Consider the following 10,779-nt stretch of genomic DNA (forward strand, 5'->3'; position numbering starts at 1 on the left):
ATCCGTGTGTGAGTATGTGCACGTGGGCCATACTCATACATAGCCCCTGGCTCCAGTATCCTACAAATCGCAGGAGCAGCTGGCCTACCATAGGTCCAGCCAACAACGCTATCCACCACCCCACCTTCCCAGAGCTCTGCCTGCTGTGTGTACGCCAGCGGTTGGGAGGCGGAGGTGTGCGGATTACAGTCCACTCCTAACCCAGTCCTTCCATTCCCCCCGCCTCCGCCTCTAAACCCCCCCCCCCCAGGATGAGCTCAGGGTTAGGGTCAACACATCACCATCTGGACATCCCTGACATATGGACAGCTGCTGGGAGCCCGCAGGTCAGAGAGACACACAGAGAGAGAGAGAGAGAGAGAGAGAGAGAGAGAGAGAGAGAGAGAGAGGGGAAGAGAGGAAGAATGAGATGAGGTGGCGGGCAGAAAAGAAAAAAAGTGCCACGAAGGAAAAAGACAAGCATTAGGCCTTAGAGGTTATGCCGTCATTTGTTTGTGAGACTTCAGCAACAAAAAAATCTATTTTAATTCCTTCAACATAATTCATGACATGTGGACGTTTGCATGTGAAAAAAAGATTTTCGGACATCTTTTATAATGTGATAACACTGTGTGTAATTTAAAAAATTGCTAACAGCTAAGCCGTTAGCCACCCATGATGACCCATCACACAATTACAAACTGTAATGTTTCTTTCCCCTTGCTAATACTTTTGTTGTCATCTTTAAAAAATGATAACAGATCAGCCAAAGAAATGGCCATGGTAGCGAATTATCCAAGTATTTTTATGGCTCAGCAGCAAGCTGGGAATAATTGTAGTTGTCAAGTTATGGTGCAAAGCCACATAAGATCCAGCTATGTTTTTCTGGTGCACCTTTTTTTTTTTTTTTTAAGCAAAATAATAATTTGGATTCTCATTTAAGAGAAAAACATGCAGAAAAAAATGTCCAAGTTGTAAACGCCAGCTTAAAACACAGACTGACAGGGGGATGATTACATGAAATCCCTGTAGAAAAAAATGCATAGGAGCCAGAATTCTATATTTGGGGAAAAGTTTATGTTCAGTGTTTTATGTCAGTGACTTCTGAGGCCTGTTGAAGAAGGTAGAAGAAAAAGAACAAGGTGCGAAGGAAGAGAAATGCCAGTTCATTCTCTCTTGTGCCATCCTCTCAGTTTGGTGGATAATAGAAAACACAGGGGAAAGACAGTGAGACAATAGCACACTGTAGTGCACTGCTGGCCTTTCTGTGTGTTTGTGGGCAGCACTGAGGACATCCACTGTACTTCATCCTCTCTCTCTCTCTCTCCCTCTGTCTGTCTGTCTCTCGCTCTCTCGGTTCTCTGCAATAGCTTCATCCCTCCCTCCCTCCCTCCCTCCCTCCCAGACAGCTGGCAGAGTCAGCCTGGCATCAGGGCTGTCCAGACTTCCGCCTCCCGCACGGAGGATTTATAGCCTCCCCTTGTCGCTTGGCATTCTGAAATACCCAGAAATAATTCATTTATAACACTGTCTGTGTGAGAGACTGCCAGAGTGTGTGTGTGTATACAGCGTGTGTGTGTGTGTGTGCATTTTGTGATTGTAGACGCCTGTGAAGTCAGCGTGTGAGTGTAAGTGCGTGGGTGTGTGTTTGTGTGTAGTAGGGAGGCAGTACCTGTCAGGGGTCCTTCTCTTGCCGTGTTCATTGATCTCCAGCATGATCTCAGAGGAGTCGAGTGGCGAGCTGGCGTTGGCGTCCAGGAGCAGCTGCTCGTGTTGGGCCAGATACTGGGCTGGGGTCTGCTTGGCCAACCTGGCACAGTGGAGCAACTCTCTCTGCAGCAGGGGCAGATTTGCCTACGATGAGGAGAAGGAGGAGGAGGAGGAGGAGGAGGAGGAAGAAGAAGAGAGACAGTAAGAAAAATGTGTCGCCATCTGTAGATTTTTCTTCTGTATGTTATGTAAATCTAAATCACAGAATGCATCTTCAACCTGCGTGCATAGTGCAGATTAAAAATGAAATAACTTACAATAAATCGGATATACTTTATAATATAGATAGATTTAACTGTTGGCCTTTAGGGAGGAGGATTTTTTAAGTGGAAACGGACAATACGCAGGCTGGAGAGCCGTGGTGGGAGGACAGATCGGGTGAGAGTGAAATGATACTAGATTAGGGCGAGAAGCTATGACAAAGATGTGAGAAAGAGAGAGAGAGCGATAGATGAAGAGACAGGATGAGATAAGACAGGTCCCTTGACACATTCCTCTGCCATGTGTCTCTCTCTCCAGGGCGTGCGGATGTGTGCACTGTAAGTGTGTGTATGTGCCTGTGTGTGTGGCAGTGCTGTCAAATAGCTCTCTCAGACCTGTCTGGTTGATAAAGCCCAGCTATTGCTGCCATGTCCCAGATGTGGAGGCTCACCGCACGCCAGGAGGTCTGACACACACGCACCCATGCACACACACACACACACACACACACACACACACACACACACACACACGCAGACACGCATACCAAAGCCCAGAACATGTTCACAAATCACTCTGCTGTCCACACTCAACATCATGACCACTAATCTTTCATAATGAGATAAAGCTACACACCGGTCACTTTTACTGTAAGTAGTACTGAGTATAAAAGTCAAACCAAAATATACACAAGTGGGCTTCAAAGTGGGTTTGGAGACCTCCAAACCCTGAAGGACCGCTGGAGGTCCTTCAGGGTTTGGAGGTCTCCAAAGGGTTTGGAGGTCTATGAGGAATAGTTTAATTTCACTATAATTCACTAGCAACTGTTACAATACAAACAATGTACAAATGAACATTTGAACATTATGTTTTAATCTCACCAATTTCAATTTATTTGTCAGTGTTCAAGTAAGATATGGAAACAATTTAATGCTTGACACAAAACAAAATTTTCTTTTCATATCAGGGCCTCCAGGGTAAAATAACATCAGATGGGAATCTGAAGTGATCACTGAATGAAAGTCCACTTTGACCTATACATCTGAAGTTTCCATCTCTGACTCTACACACACACACACACACACAAACACACACACACAACTAGAACACTAGTGTGCCCTTTCTGTTTGAAGTGTATTGGACAGGAACGCATGCTCTGACACTCCCCAGACCAGGACAGACCCGGACACACATGGTCAAGCCACACACACACACACACACACACACACACACACACACACGCATACATATACACATTTACACACACACAGTTCGAAACGCCTCTTAAAGACCACGTGCCACCATGACCTGTTGCCACATTACCCCATGTGTTCCATAGTCAACAGCTGGTGTGGTGACTTCTGGCCCACATCACTATGTGTATGCATGTATGAGTGTGTGAGGCCAAGCTGTGTCTCTGGTGTATGACCAGCAGAGAAAAAGAAAAAAAAAACAGTAGGAAGAGGATCAGGCCAAAGGCATCGGCTTAGCTTCCCCTATCAACATCTGTCACATACGCTCCTCCCTCTCTGTACACACACTACACATGTGCCACTTGTGATGAATTCTGAGTGGTGGCCATATGGACCGGCCCAGGAAGGTCTGTGTTTGTCCACTATAGGCTTCTGCCATTTACAGTAATAATAATAAAAGACCCCCACCTTATGTGTACAGTACTAATTAAATCAAGTCACAAGGCAACTGTACAATAAGAGGACAAAAACTAAAAGAAACAATGATGAAACTAAAAGAAACAACGATGAAAATGATAGAAAACAGTAGGAGAAATATAAAAAAAATACAAAAGAAATAAATCAGAAGTTTATGGAGGTAAGTTAGGGAGACATCAGGCAGAGTCTATCCAGCATCTTGTATTTTGATTAATCTTGTGCATACAAAGGCCTTACCTTCAGGAAGGGAATGACGAAAGGCCTCAAAGGGAAGTTGGTGGCCTCTTGGAGTTTAGAGTGAAACTCCTCAATGGTGAGAGTGGAGTTCTGTCCCAAGACAACAAGGGAGAATGACACCAAGAGGTGATGTGAGAGCACAAGAAACCGGTTTGTCACCATGTGTTAAATTGTTAGCACATGACGTTACGGCTGTACCATAAAGAAAAGCTCATTCATTCATTCACGGCTATGAACTCTCCCATATTGTAATTTGTGGCTCATTCCACATGCTGCTGCAGTTAATTGATTAAATGTGAACAAATGAAAATAAATCTGCAATGCAATATAGTCATTGTCAAGAGAAGTATGTCCACAAGTAGTAAGTCACAGGCAAGTCGACTTTTTTGCTTAATCATCTAGGAAGCTTCCTCCGTTCTAATGTGGTAGGGAGTTCCCTGGCATTTAAACCTCTGTGGGCGGATCACACCTTGACATCATGTGAGTCACTGTCAACATCTTTCACATGATGTGAAGCGTGAACCACCCACGAACCCAAAAGTCATGTTTGATTGCACACAAGTATTCAGGAAAATGTGTTACTGTTATTAATATGAATATGAATATGAATATTAGTATCAGTCTCAATGCAGAGTTTTAGACTTTTACACTTTTACACTGTTCCAATTAATTCTGCTATGACCACTGATGACAAGAAAGGGAGAAGGAAAGGAAAGGGGCCAGCGAGGTGACATGAGTGCATGCTGTGTTACGGCAGTGACTTTTTGTTTTAGAACAATTCCAGGCAGTTAAAAGTCGCCACTCACCACCAGCCCGAGCACAAGGCTGCGCACCCTCTCTCCGATCTCAGGCGATATGTCATTGCCAAACTGCTGCAGCGTGGTCAGGAAGCGCTTCAGCTTGCAGAGCTGCCGGGCACCACACGCCGGCGGGAGCTGCTGGTTGGATAGCGAGGCTGTCGAGGACATGGCGGGCCCGTTACTAAAGCCATTAGGAGTGGACGGAGCGCCGTTGAGCGACGTGGGAGAGTGGCTGCTCCCGTTCAGCACTGTGGACATGCAGGGAGACAGCAAAGGCAACGTTACTCAGGTCTGTATTGCCGACTGGTCTTACTTACTGGTCCCTGTTGGGGTGAAAAGCATGGTGAGGGCGCATGTATCCTGCAGGTAGAGGCGTGCTTGACCCACATGAGATGTGTAGAGAGCACACACTGAAATATAAAATTGTAAATGCCACTTAAATGAGACACCACACATCCATGCCTGTCCAATGCAGAAGATGACTGCACTGCTACAGTTTTTATGCCGACTTGACTGAAGGCTGTGAGTGTAGGTGTGTTTGTAAATGTGTGTGTATGTCCGTGGGCACACACACATTTGGAGTAACCTCAGCTGTCTCACAAGTGGGACCATTTGACTCCTCCTGCCCTCCCCACCTCCCCTCATCAGTCTATCCCTCCCTGCTCCTCACCCTCTCCCTCTCTCTCACCCACTAGGACACAACTATAAGAGGAACTTGTTAAAGAGGTGCCAAAAATAGAATCGTGGCCTGTGTTACTTTTATTCCAATAGCAGGTGTGTTGCTAAATCTGGCCCTGCACATGTCTACCAGCTGAAAGTAGATTTGCAGCTTCAAGGTTCAGAATAGTTCAAGAGTATGTGCATTCATACGCATATAATCACTCGCATATGCTCCTAAATGCGTGCATAAACAAACACACAAATACACAAGACACACACACACACACACACACAAGCATCTTTTGACCTTTCCCCTGTTTTCTTATTTTCTTATCAAACCCAGATGAGGATACACGATGAGTGTAGAGCCCACTGTCATCCTAAGATTTGATTTATGTGTCAGACACTCTGTTCATTGGTTAATTGTGTTCAAGCACTTCTGCCAGCGAGTTCTGCTTCCATCTGGCCTGTCTTTATTTAGTCTCTCGCTTTTCTGCAGTCCTTTACATGTAACTGCATCACTGTATTTCATTATAACAGCATATGTTGGGCTTTGCATCCAAGCTCATCAATCATTTTGGATTATACTAGTATATTACTTTGTCAAATTGGAACACAAGAGCATATACAGTGTGCTTGTTCCAGTCTGGTTCTCGTGGTTCCTCTCAGGCATGCTTGTTGCCCTAATCTGCGGGTCGAGGGCCTGCATACATATGGACTAACCCATGTGATCCCGGCAGGCAGCACTTGTGTTCTGGTTTTAGAGCGGGACAGAGGGAGAAAGGGGGAGAGAGAGAGAGAGAGAGAGAGAGGTGTGAGGAGAGAGCCACACTGGTGACCGCTCGCCACAACAGGTGAAACAACATGGCCTGTCATTTCTATATAGGGAAGAAAGTACTCTACACACAACGCCAACGCCACCCTGCCTGTGATGTCCCTGTACCACTGTCGCCCTACCAGCTGGTAAACAACACACACGCACGCGCGCACACACACACCCACACACACACACACATAATGCCTAAACCATACTCACACATGCGCTCAAAGACACTTGTCCCACCAGCAAGGGCATTCTGCACCACCAAAGACACACACACACACACACATACACATAGATGCCTGAAGAGATACACACCTGACACACACAAGTGACTTTAACACTTGTTCACTGAAACAGGGATGAGCAACATATTGGGAACACCCCACCCCTCACACAAGCGTATAAGGTGGTGAGCGAAGCAGGACGTACGGCCAAATGGCAGATTCCATTCAGAACAGCAGCAGAGAATAACACGGCAGTTTCAGCGTGAAGGAAGATTATGTGAAAACTGGAAATCTACATCAGCTCACTGCTGTTCTCACACAGACGTATATGAACAGCAGAGGTACATAAACTTGTTAATGTTACAGATCCTCAAGCTGACTGTCCCATATGAAGTAATGTTGCCCAAGGGACCCTGATTTGAAAAGATATTTTGGTTTGTGTTGAGTATTAAATCATTTAGATGCCATACAGTACTTGAACATTCACAAATAGATTCAAAGTGGTGAGACAAAACATATCAAAATAATCATTCATATATTTTTGCATCATTATTTCTGGTGAATTAAATTATCGCAAAATTAAACTACAGTATTCATTTTGCTGAGGGCACTGTGTAAGCCCCTTAAGGTTCTCAGGGGGAACCTGGACCCAACTTTGAAAACCAACTGTGCTAGAGTACCCAAGGATCTTCTCCAAATACTTGAATTCAAAGAAAAACATATCACAGCACAGAAGGTGAATAACTGAGGGTGATGTACAACTTTTCAATGAAAAGTCTAAAGATGACATTATGATGTTATAAGTGATCGATATTAGATAGGAAAAATTTGAGAAGAAATTGAGGAGAAATTTGATACAAGATCATTAAGATTCCTAAACGCCCTGCAGCTTAGAAAGTAACAAAACCTGCAAAAGGTAAAACAAAAACTAAACAAAAAAATGTACAAAAAAATTAAAAAGGTCCTCACTTGATTTACTGGTGGTGGGGGTGAATGAAGCATTGCGATTGGCTGCCTGACTGACAGCCGGGGGTGGAGGAGGCATGGTGGGCGGGGTGGACCTGGGCTGGGTTTTTACATCCGCAGGTGAATCTGGCATTGTTCCAACCTTCTGCACTCTGCTACCTGGAAGAGAGAGAGAGAAGAGAGACAGAGAGAGAGAGACAGTTATCAAGATGTTACCCAAACATAAAAATCATACCGTCCATTTGTGGACAGCCGGTCGGGGATGGGTTCACCTGGGTACCATCGATTGCGTGCTTAAACCAAGACCTCCATAAAAATAACCAAAGCAAATCAATGTGTGGAGTGGAAATGAATGCAAACTTGCATTGTGTCTCTCCTGCTGGAGATTTGTGGACTTGGGAGACATACAGTAACACCTGCTCACCCTCTCAGCTGCTGCTGACTGAGACCCCCCTCCTCTTTCCCACCACTCTCTCTCTCCCTCTCTTCACCACATACACATACTCCATGTAGCTTCTCTGACATCCCAATCAGTGGCCCCCCATTCTAACCCCCTCACCCTACCACACACACACACACACATACACACACACTCCTTCCCGTCTGTCCCCTCTCGTCCCCTGGTTCAGACAGCTAGCTTGACAGTCAGTGACAAGTGCAGCTGGATCTGCTGCTGTCCATCACTGCGGACTGGCTCTCAGCAGAGCTCCGCAGTGCTACCAGAGGCTCCACTGTCCCCTGCCAGACACCCTGCCAGGACCAAACAAGGCAAGGCCAGGGTGCAGCAGCAAGGGAATGGACGGGACGGGAAGGGACAGGAGGAGAAAACACCACATGAGGCGGCTGTGGCACAGTCCGTAGCACACATGAAGACTGTCGCCTCATTTGCACATACTGTATGTGCACCAGATCTGTCAGCCCCCTGTACACACGCATAAAAAATAACGCCAGTATGCACACAAGTGTCCCTGCATTACACAGTGTCACTGCATGTGTATACTTCAGCTAAGGTTTGATTATGTAGCGATGCATTTCTGCAAAAGGTCCTGAATGTGGACTATCTATCCTCCTGTCTGTCTGTCTGTCTGTCTGCTGGAACCAGATCCGTCTGCAGTGCCAGTCTGAGCTGAGACTTGTGACAACATGTACGGCCCCTGGGAACATAGCCTTACAGCGTGTGCATATGTGTAGAGAAGGCAGCAAAGAATGCAACAAAGATGCACAATACAATGCAATAAATACGATATGCATACTGATATAGAAATGCATACACTCATTCCATTGTGTGTGCATGTGTTTGGTAGGCCGGTGCACAGGTTTGTGTGTGTACATTTGGATTTATGGGCATGTGCATTGTAAGTGTGCATTCAAATTCAAAGAGAAAAAAAGCAAAGGAAGGCTCTCCCCTGCTACAGCAGATGTATGCCACTCTGACAGCTTTAGACCCTAATGCCACTCACTCACTCTCAATCAGCCCCCCCCCCCCCCCCCCCCCCCCCCCCCCCCTCTCTCTCTCTCTCTCTCTCCCTCTCTCCCTCTCTCAGCTGTCTCTCTCTATATCACAGGAGAGCAGAAGAAAGAGATTAGCTTGTGAATGCTCTCTCTAACATGGAACCCCACTGTGTTGTGTTAGGACCCTTCCCAAAACCCATCTCCAAACCCTTTATATCACCAACCTCGTACGCACAGAGCAGAGGTCACTGCCAGAGTGGTTCCATAATGAGACTGGGCTTCAGGATCTCCAGGAATGACACTGGTACGACGGTTGGTAGCCAGCGATAAGATAGCATAACCCCTTGTACTAATGCAACCACCCACAAAGCCAAATATAAAAAGGCCCGTTCTGGCCGTTATACACACATCAGTGCACTGTGGAACAAGCATGCAAAATCCCTTCTGCGAAATCTCCTCTGTAACGGCAAAACAAATGTATTGTAGCCACAAACGACCACAATAAGGCACGTTTCAAAATTAATAACATGCTTTTCATTTCACCCTTCATGCACCCCACCTTTTGTAACCAGAGCCAACTATGAATCCAGTGTTTTCCTCTGCAAAACTCCTGGCTCAGTTGGCCTCGGTCCTTGGTGTTAGCCTATTTCTGAGAGCTCATGTAGAAGTGTTCAACAGCTGGTGTCTGTATTTAAAGAGTGCCACTCTGGAGTCTGCTGTACGAGAGCCATTGACACAGTGATCCTCAAGAACATGAGGGGCACTCCGCCACTTGTCCCATGCCAGACGCTCCAAACATAAACACACAACAAGGTTGTAGATAGAGGCAGGCAGGGCCAGTAGGTATAAATAGATCTAGCCATCCACTTCCAAACAACCCCAACCACACACACCAGCTCTCCATGTTGCGAAAATGGTAGGCTGCTTCATGTATAGAGGGAACTAAATAGGTATCGAGGGTCATTCCTATACTGAAATACCAATTTGTAGGTTCCGAGGTCATTGTTGTTGTTCTATTTTGTCTTTTATAGTTTTTAATGCGCATGGCATTGCATGTGATTGTATGAAATACACTATATAAATAAAGTGGTTTTCATTTGGAGGTAGTCATATGCTTCACTTTGGTCAATTTTAGTGTACTACAGTTCATGGCGTTTTCGACAATGTATCAGACAAAATGCAGCGTATGCACAAGGCATGCACAAGCCCTGCTTATACAGGTAAACATGTCTGCCAATAGACTTTCTCTGTCTCTGTTTTATTATTAAAAGACTCTGTAACACCAGTGTAGCTGGTCTGACCACTTTTTGGACAGGAGAGGAGGGGAGGGGAGAGGAGAGGAGAGGAGAGGGGAGGAGAGGAGAGGAGAGGAGAGGAGGAAAAGGGGGTCGCCCTGTCTGTCTACACCCACCGTGGGATTATAGACAGCTGTTTAATCTGACCAGCTACAGGACAGGGCACACATACACACACAAACCAAGCTCTGGATTTCACTTTTAATACATTAGGAAGTCTGCTAGGTCTGCAACCCCATCTGTGGCCATCTGTGCTCCCATTGTGCTTTGTACTGAAGGACGAAACACTCATGCTGAGAGGGAAAGAGGGATAGAGAGAGGGAGTGAGAGGGAGAGAGAGAGAGAGAGAGAGAGAGAGAGAGAGAGAGAGAGAGAGAGAGAGAGAGAGAGAGAGAGGCTAGGTAAAGCTGGCTAAGGTCCAGGTCTGGTCCAGGTCCATGCTCCTGACTGCTAACTGCTCTATTTCCCCCACAGGTCTTTATCTGGTGCTCTGAAAGCAGCCACTCTGTGATCAATACGGCTGATACAATAGATCTGCAAAGGATACAGATACGTTGCTGTTTGCCCTGCTCGCTCACTATTGAAAACAATACTCACCGCTGAACACAATGTAGCATTATACAGTAATTACCTACCTCTCTGCCTACTGTCTACTGTATGTCTCTCTCTCTCTCTCTATTTTCCTCTGACTCTCTGAACAGC

At 45.9% G+C, this 10,779-nt stretch overlaps 1 protein-coding gene across 5 annotated transcripts in view; it reads right to left on the bottom strand.

Moving 5' to 3' along the window:
* cbfa2t3 (CBFA2/RUNX1 partner transcriptional co-repressor 3) overlaps positions 1–10,779 on the bottom strand; it is a 44,836-nt gene that overhangs the window by 10,798 nt on the left and 23,259 nt on the right. For all 5 annotated transcript variants that reach the window (XM_030080765.1, XM_030080781.1, XM_030080773.1 and 2 more), the window contains 4 exons: positions 7,334–7,489; positions 4,664–4,905; positions 3,858–3,947; positions 1,652–1,833 (listed from right to left, as the gene is read on the bottom strand). In XM_030080765.1, coding sequence (XP_029936625.1) covers positions 1,652–1,833; positions 3,858–3,947; positions 4,664–4,905; positions 7,334–7,489 — 670 coding nt within the window. The remainder of the gene's footprint in view (positions 1–1,651; positions 1,834–3,857; positions 3,948–4,663; positions 4,906–7,333; positions 7,490–10,779) is intronic.

This window comes from Myripristis murdjan, chromosome 3 (assembly GCF_902150065.1).
Source record: "Myripristis murdjan chromosome 3, fMyrMur1.1, whole genome shotgun sequence".
NCBI lineage: Eukaryota > Metazoa > Chordata > Actinopteri > Holocentriformes > Holocentridae > Myripristis > Myripristis murdjan.